At 62.7% G+C, this 14,275-nt stretch overlaps 1 protein-coding gene across 7 annotated transcripts in view; it reads right to left on the reverse strand.

The window, feature by feature from the left end:
• Positions 1 to 14,275, reverse strand: part of SHANK3 (SH3 and multiple ankyrin repeat domains 3) — a 249,997-nt gene that overhangs the window by 16,083 nt on the left and 219,639 nt on the right. For 5 of the 7 annotated variants that reach the window (XM_054173855.1, XM_054173853.1, XM_054173854.1 and 2 more), the window contains one exon: positions 8,974 to 11,371. In XM_054173855.1, coding sequence (XP_054029830.1) covers positions 8,974 to 11,371 — 2,398 coding nt within the window. Of the gene's footprint in view, positions 1 to 4,393; positions 4,454 to 8,353; positions 8,626 to 8,973; positions 11,372 to 14,275 lie in introns of those variants that run through there. The other 2 variants (XM_054173858.1, XM_054173856.1) reach the window with 2 other exon arrangements.

A 14,275-nucleotide genomic window follows, 5' to 3' on the forward strand; every position in this document is an offset into this window, starting at 1 on the left:
CCAGAGCAAGAAGGAGAGAGAGCCAGAGAAAGCCAGGCCAGCATCTCCACCCACCAGCTGGGGAGGTGCTGCAGGCATGGCTGGGAGGACAGCAGCTCAAGGGCAGGGAGATGCCACCCCCAGGGGCTTCCTAGAGGGACCATGGCAGTCCCCTGGGCACGGAGCTCTGCCTGAGGCCCTCGCTGAGGCCAGGAGAACCTCAACCCTTGCTCTGCATGGAGCAGGAGGGCCAAGGGCCAGCAAGTGGAAGCCAGGAGGTTCCATCAGGAGCAACTTGTTTGGTGTGAGGGTGCTGGAGGCCTGGAGCAGGCTGCCCTGAGAGGTTGTGGAGTCTCCTTCTGTGGATCCTTCCAACCCCCCCTGGCCATTGTGCTCCTGGGCAAGCTGCTGTGGGTGCCCCTGGTGGAGCAGGGGGGTTGGACTGGCTGAGCTCCAGAGCTCCCTTCCCACCTCACTGTGCTGGGATCTGGGTCATGTCACATTTCCTCACAGGGGACCACAGCTGGAAAGAGCTGCTGAGGTCCCCACCAGCAGAGTCAGGTGAAGCCCAGGCCTGGCCAGCCAAGAGGGACCCATGGTCATCCCCTGGGAATGGTGGACACATCCAAGGAGGGTGTCCCACCTGTGTCCTGGTGACCAGCTGCACTGGAGGAGTGATGCACAAGGGCAAGAGGACTACCAACCACACTTTGAACCTACTCCCTCTCTGAGCTTCTCCACACCAGAGGGGCTTGGCCCCAGCTGTGGATTTTGTTGGCCAGGTCTGCAGATGGTACTGCACTGGACCATGAGTCCTTCAGTACCAGCCTTCTCCTGCCTGTGGTCCAGCATGGAACAGGATCAGGATCAGGAAACACCAGTGAGGTCCTGCTAGGGTCAGAGGGTTATGGACCCAAGAGCTGCTCAGGCCTCAACTGACCTCACGTGGCTGCAAGCCTGGTCTGTTCTCCTCTAAGCTTGGAACTGTGCTGCTCTGAGCTTGGAGCTGTGCTGCTCTGAGCTTGCAGTTGTGCTGCTCTGAGCTTGCAGTTGTGCTGCTCTCAGCTTGGAGCTGTGCTGCTCTGAGCTTGGAGCTGTGCTGCTCTGAGCTTGCAGTTGTGCTGCTCTGAGCTTGGAGCTGTGCTGCTCTAAGCTTGGGGATGTGCTGCTCTGAGCTTGGAGCTGTGCTGCTCTGAGCTTGGGGATGTGCTGCTCTGAGCTTGGAGCTGTGCTGCTCTGAGCTTGGGGATGTGCTGCTCTGAGCTTGGAGCTGTGCTGCTCTGAGCTTGCAGTTGTGCTGCTCTGAGCTTGGAGCTGTGCTGCTCTAAGCTTGGGGATGTGCTGCTCTGAGCTTGGAGCTGTGCTGCTCTGAGCTTGGGGATGTGCTGCTCTGAGCTTGCAGTTGTGCTGCTCTGAGCTTGGAGCTGTGCTGCTCTGAGCTTGGAGCTGTGCTGCTCTAAGCTTGGGGATGTGCTGCTCTGAGCTTGGAGCTGTGCTGCTCTAAGCTTGGGGATGTGCTGCTCTGAGCTTGGAGCTGTGCTGCTCTGAGCTTGGGGATGTGCTGCTCTGAGCTTGGAGCTGTGCTGCTCTGAGCTTGGGGATGTGCTGCTCTGAGCTTGGAGCTGTGCTGCTCTGAGCTTGGAGCTGTGCTGCTCTGAGCTTGGAGCTGTGCTGCTCTGAGCTTGGCAGTTGTGCTGCTCTGAGCTTGGAGCTGTGCTGCTCTGAGCTTGGGGATGTGCTGCTCTGAGCTTGGAGCTGTGCTGCTCTGAGCTTGGAGCTGTGCTGCTCTGAGCTTGGCAGTTGTGCTGCTCTGAGCTTGGAGCTGTGCTGCTCTGAGCTTGCAGTTGTGCTGCTCTGAGCTTGGAGCTGTGCTGCTCTGAGCTTGGAGCTGTGCTGCTCTGAGCTTGCAGTTGTGCTGCTCTGAGCTTGCAGTTGTGCTGCTCTCAGCCTGGAGTCCTCCTCTGATCCCTTCTTTGCAGGGAAAGGGAACTGAGGGCTGCAATCCCATGGAGGCCTCCAGCCTCCTGATGCATTGCCCCTGGGTCTCTCCAAGCCAAGCTCATCCTGAGCTCTCTCTGGAGGCCCTGCCCAAGCCTGGCAGTTGCCAGAGAACAGGAGTCCTCTTCTCCTCTCGTTTCCACCTCTGGCCTCCTGAAGCTCCAGGAACAACCCTCTGAGCTCTTCTCCTGAGCTTGGGTGAGCACCACAGCACGGTGGGACCTCCCTGAAGCAAAGAGTTGACCTCTCCAGGCTTGACCTCTTCCTTCCTTTGGGCCACCCTGACGCTGGCAGCGTCTTGGTGGGCCCCAGAGCTGCTGTGGCCAGGCCCTCCCTGCTGGTCTCCAGTCTGGCTCTGGACAGGAGGCTGGGTTGCTGAGCGGAGGGGATGGCCATGGTTAGTAGATGGTAGTGACCAGATGAGGTGAAGCCAGCTGTGACATGGACACGTGCTCAGGCCTGCCACCCACAATGCCCCTGGCTCCTTGTAGGCAACCAACATCAACATCAAGGCCAAAGCCAGACCCTCCCTGGGCACCGGTGCAGCAGGGCTGGAGCTGGGGCTGGCTCAGTGGCACCAGCTGACCTCCAACCCATTGACCTCTACCCAGCTGACCTCCAACCCATTGACCTCCACCCACTGACTTCCAACCCATTGACCTCCACCCATTGACTTCCAACCCATTGACCTCCACCCAGCTGACCTCCAACCAGCTGACCTAGACCCAGTTCACCTCCAATCCGCTGACCTCCAACCCACTGACCTCCAACCCATTGACCTCCACCCAGCTGACCTCCAACCCACTGACCTCCAACCCAGTGACCTCAAACCAGCTGACATCCAACCCACTGACTTCCAATCCACTGACCTCCACCCAGCTGACCTCCACCCTGCTGACCTCCAACCGACCTCCACCCCATTGACTTCCAACTCATTGACCTCCACCCCATTGACCTCCAACCTGCTGACCTCCAAACCACTGACCTCCAACCAGCTGATGTCCACCCAGCTGTCCTCCAACCAGCTGACCTCCACCCAGTTGACCTCCAACCCACTGACCTTCAACCAGCTGATGTCCACTCAGCTGACGTCCACCCAGCTGACCAACCCCTTGACTTCCAACCCATTGACCTCCACCCAGCTGATGTCCACCCAGCTGACCTCCAACCCACTGACCTCCAACCCACTGACCTCCAACCAGCTGATGTCCACCCAGCTGACCTCCAACCCACTGACCTCCAACCAGCTGATGTCCACCCAGCTGACCTCCACCCTGACCTCCACCCAGCTGACCTCCACCCAGCTGACCTTCACCCAGCTGACCTCCAACCCACTGACCCCCACCCAGCTGATGTCCACCCAGCTGACCTCCAACCCATGACCTCCAACCAGCTGATGTCCACCCAGCTGACCTCCACCCTGACCTCCAACCAGATGACCTCCACCCAGCTGATGTCCACCCAGCTGACCTCCAAGCATCTGCTCTCCTGCTCCCCTGCTGGCTGCAGAGCTATGTCTATGTAGCAGAGCTGCCGAGGTGGACCAGGCTCATCTTCATCCTGACATCCCAGTGGTGAAGGCCGAGAGAGTCCATGGCAACCAGGAGAGAGGAGAACTCCCAGCAGCTGCTCTGAGCTGCCAGCAGCTGGTGTGGCAAACCCTTCTGTCACCCAGGGGCCCTGTTGTCACCCAGGGGCCCCACTGCAGAACGTGTCTATGAGCAGAGGCCTCCTCCCCGGGTGGCCATGGAGTGAGGGATGTGGTCACCTAGGGAGATGCTTTAAGCATCTTCAGGCCCAGCTGGGCCAGGACAGCTTGGTGGAGACCTGCCAAGCCTCCATCATGGCACTGCAGGTCCACCTTCAAGGCTGCACCCGATGAGGGGTGCAGGGCTTGGGGTGCTTGTGGGCCAGCACTGGCTGGGACCTGCAGGCTCTGTGCCCCTTGGTGGCATCGGGTTCATGGTGGGACCTGAGGATCCCAAAAGTCTCTTCCAACCAAGACACCTCTGTGACCAGCAGCCTGTGCTAGGGGACATCCTGCTTGATGTCACCCATGGCTGCTGCTGCTGCCTGCTGAGGGCCTTCAACCTCCTGGAACAACCTACCCAGGGCACCTCCTGCCCAGACCTCACTGCAGCTTTGGTCACCTCCCCTCCAAATCCCAGCTCCCCACAGCCCCCAAACCTCTCCCAGCTCCCAGGTGGGCCTCAACCAATGCCCATCTCCAGCTTCCCACCATCAACCAAGCCCCTGAAGGAAGCTCAGCTCTGCTTTGGGCAGAAGCTGAGGCCCCGTGGGGAGCCCCAAGAAGCCTACAAGGAAGCAGGGGGTTGTGTCTGCAGCAGCTGGAAGCTTGCACCAGAGATGTTAACGCCAGTGGGTGATGAGTTGAGGGACAAAGAGGTGGCTTTACCCTAGGAGCTAAATGTCTAAGGGACCTGGACCTGATTTTTCTTCTCTCCCTCTTTCAGATCTGTAGAAATACAAAGCAGGTGGTGGTGGTGGGTTTCCAGAGCAGCAACCTGGGTGGCAGCTACACTTCTGATCCCCACCAGACGTGGCCAGGCTGTGGCTTGGGAGACAAAGAAGAGCAGCAAACAGAAGAAGACACAAAGAGCCCTGCTGGAGGCCCCCAGACCACGCTGGGACACCAGGAGAAGCTTCTGGCTGGGGGCCACCACAAGCTGGCACTGGGGGGGGGGAGGTGGGAAGGGAGGGGAGCTGTGTGTGGTGGTGTGGTTGGCCACCAGCCCAGCAGCAGAGGTGGCCCATGAGGGGTGGTGAGGGATGAGACAAGGCTGGATGGCCACAGCCAGTCACAGGACAAGGGGACACACATGCAGCCACCGCAGCACAGGGGGGGACGCTGCAGGGCGGGAGGCCTTGAGTCCCCTGCGAGCCCCTGGGGGATCACACGGGGGGCTCGGGGTGGTCCCCATCCTGCTCTGCCTGCCTGGTGCCTCATGAGGAGCACACACCTGCTGTTCCTCAGCACCAGCTCTCCTGGGGCAGCCCAACAGCTCCCGCTCAGCGGGGCGGCCGCTCGGCAGCGGGAGCCCCGCGGAGGGCTGGCCAGGAGGCACTTCAAGGAGCCAAGCTGCTGGGTGCCTCTCCTGCAGCTCAGCTCAGCTGGGACACTGGGCCTTCAAGGATCCTCACTCATGTAATGGCTGAGGAGAGCTGCTGGTGGCCTCAGGTGGGCCCCCAGAGCAAGGCTTGGGGTTGCTCCTGGTGGAGCAGAGTCCACGTGTCCCCACCTGGAGGGTCAGCAGCAGCTGTGGGGCAGTGGGGATGGAAACTGTCCTCTGCCCTGCCACTGTCACCCTTGCAGCTCACAATGGGGACCTCTTTGGGAGCAGAGCCTTCATGGGACAGCACAGCAGAACTTCACTCAGCCCTGGCCCACCACAGAAGCCCCAAGGAGTGGGGGGGGTCCAGAAGGTATCATCTCTATGGTGGCCTTAACTCTGACCTCAGCAGGTCTGGGGCTCTTTCTCAGTCCCTCTTGTCAAATGCTCCCCTGGGGAAGACCAGCTTGGAAGGAGACACAGCCAGAGTTAGGGTGGTGGAGAAAGGGGTTGGGGCTTCTGCTCTTGGACTCCCCAAGCAGGACCCTCACAGACCTCTGCAGGAGAACCCCCCCCAGGGCCCTGCTCTATTGTCACCACGGGCAAGGAGGGGTCAGGAGAAGTCCCCTGCTCTTCCATGGAACTGGTGTGAATTCAGAGGTAAGCTGCTTAGGAAGAAACCCCAAGACTGCCACCTGACCCCAAGGTGCTCCCTGGATGGATGTGGCCAAGTAGAGGACAGCTTCTGCAAGGGACACCTCACTGTCCTCAAGCTCTGCAGAACTCCAGCTCACCTCTGGCTTGTGCTACGACCTCCAGTTTGGCTCAAGACCCTTTCAGGTGGTGGCTCTTTGGTAGTGCCAGCACCATGGAGAGCTTCAGAGGGACTCTACCTGCATCCCCTGGGCTCCCCAGGATGCCTGGCCAAAGGGTAGAGAACCCTTCAGGAGATACTCAAGGACCAAGGAAGGTTACTGAAGGAAGCCTTGAGCAACGTGGTCTGTGGGAGAAGGAGCCAGATGAACTCTGAGGTCCCTTCCAACCCAGCCCAACCCAACCTATGGATCTATGATGACCATCCTTCATCAAGCATGGTCCTACCTCACTCCTCCTCAGCAGCATGGCTGAGGCTGGGGGGCTGCTGGGGGAGGTTCAGGCAACACTGTTGCCCCCAGGAGAAGCCCAGGGCCTGGGGCATGTGTCCTGGCACGGGTGGCCTGAGCTCACCCAGCAGCTCTCCAGATTATCTTCTGAATTCACAGCAGTTTGGTGGAAGAGGCCTTGTCGCCACCCAAGGGCTGGCAATGTTGAACCTGGCTGCTGGAGGCACCTCCAGTCTTTGACCCCCAACCAGGAGCACAAAACCTTCAGAGATGGATTCCAGAAGTGGGCTGAGAGCTTTGGACTCTGCGGGACAGCAGCCAGACACTGGGAGGGTCAGGAGGGGACAGACAGGACCTTCCTGGTGCAAGGGGACAAGGTGGTGGTGGAGGGGGGTCTGGAGAACTTATGAGGAGCAGCTGAGGGATCTGAGGGTGTTCAGCCTGGAGAAAAGGAGGCTGAGGGGAAACCTTCTGGCTCTCTACAGCTCCCTGCAAGGAGGCTGGAGCCAGGTGGGCATCAGGGTCTTCTCCCAAGTGATGGGACAAAAGTAACTGGCCTCAGCTTGCCCAAGGGGAAGTTCAGGCTGGCCATGAAGAACAATTTCTGCCCCTTGAGGCTTGTCCAGGCCTGGCCCAGGCTGCGCAGGGCAGTGATGGAGTTCCCATCCCTGGAGGGGTTTCAGAGCTGTGGTGCTGAGGGCCCTGGGTTGGGAGTGCCCTGGCAGTGCTGGGCTGATGGTTGGACTCCATGAGCATCGAGATCCCTTCCAACCCAACCCATTCTGTGATTCTGCAGGAGGGGACAGGCAGCAGCACTATGCTGCAGCCTGGGTCTGGTTGCTCCTGGGAAGCATGGGGTGAGGGGACCATACCACTGCTGGAGGCACAGGGGTCAGAGGGAGGACAGGAAGGGGGTAAAGAGAGGCAGAGGATGGAGAAGACCTTCTAGAGATGGAGGAACCTGCACATCTCTGTGAGGAGGCTGCATGGAGGGTCTGGGTGGACATAGGAAGGGAGGGGACAGGCAGCAAAGGGGCAGTGCCTGGCTGGGGAAGCTGAGGCACTGCCATGCCTGGTGCACTCCACAAGCTGGCCACGGTCCCTGGTGTCACCGAGGACATGCATGGTCAACACTCTTCAAGAGCATGGGCCATGAAGTGGCTCGCTGCAGGAGGCTCCCACCAGCCAGCACAGGTCCCCACAGCTCCCAGGTGAGGGTGGTGGCACCCTGAGTGGCACTCAGATCCTCGGGGAAGGGCCGGAACGCCCAGGCGGGGCCGAGCCCAGCCAGGAAGCTCTGCTTGCAGCCTCATGCTCCGTGCCCCCCAGGAGGTGGCTCACCAGTGGCTGCCAACACAGGCACCAGCAGATGTGGGCCGAGGGAAGGATGGAACTACCTGACCACTGCCTGGGGGGATGGCAGGAGAGGACATCCTGTCCCTGGGGCTACAGCTTGGATCGTCCCCAGCGGTGCTAGCACCGCGTGGCCTTGGAACCCACCAGCGTGGTGAGCTGGGTGGGAAAAGAAACCTCTCCAGAAGCAGCTATCCTTGGGACAGAGCTCCCTGCTGAGCCAGCAAGCACCCCCTGGGATGCTGGTAGGAACTGCTGCCGTGGGAGGTGGTGTGGAGTTGGGTCCTGTAAGGGCAGAGCGAAGCTGGGGACGTCGGGTCAGCTCCTGCTGGAGCTCCACATCACCCAGCTTCCAGGGCTCTGCTGGGGAGGTTCTGGGGCAGGGTCTCTGGTGAGGGTCTGTGGTGAGGGCCTGGGGCAGAGGATCTGCTGCCAGCAGGGGGACAGCAGCTGAGAACAGAGCCTGGGTGCTGGCGAGTGGCCTGGCACGGAGGGCACAGCACCGAGGACACAAAGAGGTCCTCGCCACCTGGGGAGCGCCGCGGTCACGGCTGCAGGCTGGGAGAGGGGACTGGCGTCTCCTGGGTGCCCTGAGGGATGAGGGAACCCAAGGAGGGCTTCACAAGAGGAAGAGGCTCCTGCTTGGCCTCGGGTCCCTCAGCTGGGACCTGTTGGTTCTCCTGGGCTGGCTGAGTTGCACGCTGGGCTGAGCATGGAGGAGAACGAGGGCTGAGAAGATCCACCACGCCTGGGTGCTGTGTAGATACTTCTGAGTCCCCATCCCACAGGCTTGGAGATCTGTGAGACCCAGCACCGTGCTCAGCACCCCCTGAGCTCTGCACTCCCAACCCACCCCCTCCCCCAAACATCTCCCTGTGGACCAACATGGCTCAACCATCCCAGGAAGGGCCCCAAGCAGACAAGCACCACGGGGTGCTGGCCGTGACCCTCTCTAGGGGCTGTCCCAGCCCACCCCGGTGGCGTCTGCTCAGCTGTGGCCGAGCCAAGCTCTAGCAGCTGGAGGTCCTCTGGGATGGGAAGCACTGGAGAAACACAGACCCCGCTGGACTGTCCAGGAGGAGGCACTGGAGAGAGGGAACCCGTGAGCAGAGGTACAGCAGCTTCACAACAGCATTAAGACAGGAGGAACATCAACAAGGAGGGGGGGAAGGTTTGAGGAAGGGGTGGAGAAGCAACAGTGCGAGGTCACCAGGCGTGCGGTGGGGACAGAGAGAAAGAGAGAGAGAAGGAGGGAGGGAGGGAGAGAGAGAGAGAGAGGGAGAGAGAGAGGAGCCACGGCCGAGGTCACACCGGCTTCTGGAAAGCATCTCAGCACTGTCCGCTCCCCCAGAGGGAGAAGTCCTGCCCCTCACAACGCTCCTGCCTCACTCAACTTCCTTCCTTCCTTCCTTCCTTCCTGCCATCCCACGCCCGCCGCGCCCCCAGCCCCCCGTCGCTCGTCCTCTTACCGTGCGGCGACCACTGGCGACTTCTTCCCGGGGTCCAGGGTGGAGCCTGTGGGTTCCTCGCCCAGCGAGCGGCTGTCCTTGTTGAGCTGCTGGAGCCGGGAGCTCAGCTCGCTGATCACAGTTGGCTTGTCGTCGTCAGCCCCGTGGACTGGCCTGCTGCTGCTGCTGCTGCTGCTCTCCATGGGGTCCCCCCATAGCTTGGACCTTCTCTGAAAGAGGTAGCGTGGCCGGCCGATGCTGGCGGACGCCAACGTGGCCGCGTGTTGCTGGGAGATGAGCTCGCTGTCCGAAGACTGCTTCAAAAGTGGGTCCCTGAAAGTAACCGGCCCCTTGCTGAGCTGGGACTTGAGTTTGGGCTTTGGAGGCACTGGTGGCTTCTCGAGTATAAAAGTTTGTCCGTCCGCAAAGGAAGTGTAGGTGTCGGTGGGCTCCCCGCTCTCCGAGGACAGGGTCGACATGCTGGAGACGGTCGAGATGGTGCTTGTGGTCTCCAGGTGGTGGTCGCTCGAGCTCCTGGTGTCCACCTCTTCCACGCCCGAATCCGCGGCGGACTCGGGGCCGACGGGGGCTTCGGAAGGCTTCCCTGAGGGTGTTGTTGCTGCTGCTGGGGGGGTCGCTGCGCCGCCGGTGGGAGAAGGCGCTCCCGCCGCCGGCAGGGGCGGCGTGCCGGGCAGCGCCAGCTGGCTCACCGGGGTGCCCGGGGTGGTCACCAGCACCCCGTTGGCGAACTCGTCCGGCGGAGGCACCAGCCCGATCTTGGCCAGCTCCTCCCGGGTCTCCTCGTCGCTCGAAGACAGCTGGGCGGGCGGGAGGGTCACCGTGTAGGGTTCCACCTCTTCCTCCGAGCTCCCTTGGCCCAGGGTCTTGTCCGAGGCCGGGCTGACCGGGGGCTTCCCCACGGGGCTGGGCTGGGGCTCTGCCGGGGCCGCCTGGGCCGGCTCCGGGTGGCCCTCGGGGACCATGGGCTTCTCCTCTTTGATCTCCAGGCCCATCTCGTCTTGGCCGTTGCTCGTGGCGTGAACCATGATGAGGCCGGCGGTCTTCTGCTGCGAGGTGTCCACGATGCTGATGATCATGGACTTCTTGTCCTCCTGCTTCTTCTCCTCCTTGCTGGCCGCCTCCGCCCGCGCCTCGATGTCCTTCCTCAGGGTGGACGGGGTCCCCCAGGGGCTCTTGGTGGGGGCCAAAGGGCTCAGGTCTGTCCCGATGATGACGCCTTTGCCTCCGGGGGAGTAGGCGGGGGACACCAAGGCCTCCAGCTCGACCCGCTCCGGCTCTTTGGTTTGGATGTCCACGAAGAGGGGCACGGCGCGGTCCGAGTCGGGGCTGTGGATGGGGGTGGGCGAACGGGACGGCACCTGGCTGGACAGGGCCCGTTCCCTTGCGGCCAGCGCAAGCGCCAGGGGCGAGTTGGGGTCCAGGGGCTTCCCCGTCAGCGGGTGGATGAAGGTGGAGGAGGGGGAGGGGGAGGGGGAGGAGCTGCTGATCAATGGCTTTAAAGCTGAGACGGGGGAGGGCAGGAGAACGTCTCGGCTGCCCAGCAGGCGCTCGTCGATGGACCTGGACTGCTGCAGGGAGGGCATCTCGCTGCTCGGGGGGGTGCCCTCGATGGCCCCCACCGAGAGGAAGACGGTGGATTTGCGCCGCTCGTCCAGGCGCCGGTCGCGGTCCTTCATCACCCCGGCGATGGTGGTGGCGAAGGGGATGCCGGCGGCCTCCACCGGGGCCATGCCGGCGTGGTGCTGGTACTCCACGGCCCCGCCGGTGCCCAGGCGGTGCCCGCGGCGGGTGGGCGAAGGCTCCCTGGAGAAGCCTCCCGTGATGGCCAGGGCCGCCCGCTCCTGCGCGTCCTCCACCTGCAGCTGCTTCACCAGGGGGCTCTTCTTGCGCTGGGGCTTGGTGGGGGCGAAGAGGCTGACGTTGAACTGCCCCATGTTGGCGTAGGGGTTGTCGATCACCCGCCCCTTCCTCTTCAGCTTCTCCGGAGGCGTCGCCGAGGGGCCCGGCCGCGGGATCTCGGTGGGCTCCACGGGGAGGTGAGAGGAGTCCTGGAGGATGATCATGGAGCGAGCCCGCTTCTGCCTCTCGGGGTAGGGGATGGAGCTCCTGGCCTGGTCGTACATCTCCGCCGCCGAGATGACCTGGGGCAGGCCGTGCAGCTTGGCCTCCAGGCCGGGCTTGAAGCTGGAGCGGATGGTGTCGTAGGCCCTGCCCGGCGGCGGGGGAGGCGAGAAGGAGGGAGGGGGCCCCGTGTCGAAGTAGTATGGCGACGGAGGGGGCGGCGGGGCCGTCTGGGGCGGCGGGGGGATCCCGTGGCCTTCCCGCACGGTGTCTTGCATGGAGGTGCTGCGGGGAAACTTCCCGTCCAGCAGGGACGCAGCCAGCTTCTCGTCTTCACCTGGGCAGACGGAGGAGAGGCAGAGTCAGGGCGGGAGGTCCCCAGGGAGCCCGCACCTCGCCGCAGGACCGCCTGCCTCGGAAGGCACCTCCGAGGCTCGCCCAGCCCCACCCCGCCCTGCAGCCAGCAGGGACATCCTCCACCCCGTCAGGCTGCCCACGGCTTGAATACCTCCAGGGATGGAGCCTCCACCACCTCCCTGGGCAGCCTGCGTTCCACCACCCCCACGCTGCAGAACCGGCTCCTAACAACCCATCTAAAGCTCCTCGGACTGGGGTCTGGGCCATCCCCTGGCTGCCCTCGCCTCACCTTCTTCCTCAGGGGGCTTCCTACTTCATCCCTGGCTTGCTTGCTGCAGGTGGGGGCCTCTCACTGGCTGGGCTCAGAGCCTCTTCCTGAGGTCTCCCCGCACCCAGGCTGGATGCTCTCCAGACCTCTCACTCCACCCAAGCTCCCAGCTGCCAAGGTGCCAGACAGCCAGCCCGGTGCCACCAGGCTGCGCAGCTCACACCCAGCGCTGTCACCTCCTGTCAGCAGCTTCTTGTCTCCTGTCACATCTCCACCTGCCAGACTGGAGCTGAGGAGCAGGCTCCAGAGGAACCTCTGCTCCACCCTGCCAAGGCCATCCCCCTGAAGCGCTGGGGGCAGCTCTGGAGTCCTCAGCATAGGACAGAGGTGGAGCTGGTGGAGTGGGGCCAGAGGAGGCCAGAGAAGGGCAGCTTTGGGTGGGAAGGGACCTCCGAAGCTCCTCCAGTCCAACCCCCTGCAGGCAGCAGGGACATCCCCAACCAGAGCAGGCTGCTCACAGCCCCAAACCACCTCACCTGGGATGGTGCCAGGCATGGGGCAGCTCCCAGCTCTCTGGGCAGCCTGGGCCAGGCTCTCACCACCCTCAGGGGCAAACATTTCTCCCTTCTCTCCACTCTGCAGCTCCCTCTCTGAGTGCAAAACCCTCACCCCTGCTCCTGGCACAGCAGCCCTGCTCAGAACTCTGTCCCCAGCTTTCAGCTCAGCACTGCAAGGCCACCAGAAGGTCTCCCTGGAGCCTTCTCTTCTCCAGGCTGAACAACCCCAACTCTCCCAGCCTGGCTCCACAGCAGAGGGCTTCCAGCATGGCTGTGGCCTCCTCTGGCCCTGCTCCAGCAGGTCCCTGTCTGTGCTGAGGACCCCAGAGCTGCCCCAGCACTGCAGGGGGGTCTCAGCAGAGGGACAGAGTCCCCCCCAGCTCCGCCTGCTGCCCACACTGCCGGGGACCGGCCCAGGACAGGGCTGGCTCTGGGCTAGGAGGACTCATGGCTGGCTCATGTCCACCCTTGCTCATCTGCATGCTGGTGGACATCACAAAGACCACAGCAGAGCTGCAGGTGGTCACCACCAAGCCAAAGAGCCAGACCTGCTCCAGCCTCCCCCACCACCCTGCCCCTCCTCCCCGGGACCTGCTCCACGACGCTCACCCGGTCCTCGCCACATCTCTTCCCCCTACAGATGCCACCCAGACGCTTCCAAGCTCTCAAGCTGGTGCTGGGAGAGGGCTGGAGATGGCAGAAAGCCAGCCCTTGGCAGGGCAGTGTGGTGCTGTGCCTGCTCCTCGGGTTCTACCGCCGCTTCTGGGCTGCCCAACGGCAGCCCCAGCAGCTGGCGACTGCCCCCCTGGCATGACGTCACCAGTGCCACCAGTGCAGCTGCAGAGCTGCTGCTGGGAACAAGGAGCGGGCTGGGGGGTGGTTTTTTAGCCAGAGCAGGATCTTCTCATCTCCCCAGGCTGCCCAACCTCAATCTGGGCTATTCTGGGGACTTTTCACGAGCAAAGCGGCAGGAGGAGCTGGAAGCGCGGCAGCAGCTCAAAGAGGGGCAGACAAAGCCAGGAGGAGGCACCTTTTGAGGGCTGTCATGTGGCCAGAACCCTCTGAGATGAGGACAGCAGCGACAGCAACATCATCTCTTTGGCCTCTTCTCACCCTGCCCTGGGCAGCTGCTGAAGAGCAGCGCTCAAGAGGAGCTCCTGCACCAGCTGGAGCCAGGGTGTGCTGCAGAGCAGCCACTGGCACCCTCCCAGCACCCCAGGGATCCCAAAGCCCTCAAACCTCTCTGCTGACTTCTGCTTCCCACCTGGGATGGGCCAGGAGCTGCAGCAAGGACATCTCTGTCCCCCCAACCTGGGAAGGGCCAGGAGCTGCAGCAAGGACATCTCTGTCCCCCCAACCTGGGAAGGGCCAGGAGCTGCAGCAAGGACATCTCTATCCCCAGCTGGGAAGGGCCAGGAGCTGCAGCGAGGACATCTCTGTCCCCCCAACCTGGGAAGGGCCAGGAGCTGCAGCGAGGACATCTCTGTCCCCCCAACCTGGGAAGGGCCAGGAGCTGCAGCAAGGACATCTCTGTCCCCAGCTGGGAAGGGCCAGGAGCTGCAGCGAGGACATCTCTGTCCCCCCAACCTGGGAAGGGCCAGGAGCTGTAGCAAGGACATCTCTGTCCCCCCAACCTGGGAAGGGCCAGGAGCTGCAGCAAGGACATCTCTGTCCCCCCAACCTGGGAAGGGCCAGGAGCTGCAGCAAGGACATCTCTGTCCCCCCAACCTGGGAAGGGCCAGGAGCTGCAGCAAGGACATCTCTGTCCCCAGCTGGGAAGGGCCAGGAGCTGCAGCAAGGACATCTCTGTCCCCCCAACCTGGGAAGGGCCAGGAGCTGCAGCAAGGACATCTCTGTCCCCAGCTGGGATGGGCCAGGAGCTGCAGCAAGGACATCTCTGTCCCCCCAACCTGGGAAGGGCCAGGAGCTGCAGCAAGGACATCTCTGTCCCCTCAACCTGGGATGGGCCAGGAGCTGCAGCAAGGACATCTCTGTCCCCAGCTGGGAAGGGCCAGGAGCTGCAGCAAGGACATCTCTGTCCCCCCAACCTGGGAAGGGC

This window comes from Dryobates pubescens, chromosome 27 (assembly GCF_014839835.1).
Source record: "Dryobates pubescens isolate bDryPub1 chromosome 27, bDryPub1.pri, whole genome shotgun sequence".
In the NCBI taxonomy this organism is placed as follows: domain Eukaryota; kingdom Metazoa; phylum Chordata; class Aves; order Piciformes; family Picidae; genus Dryobates; species Dryobates pubescens.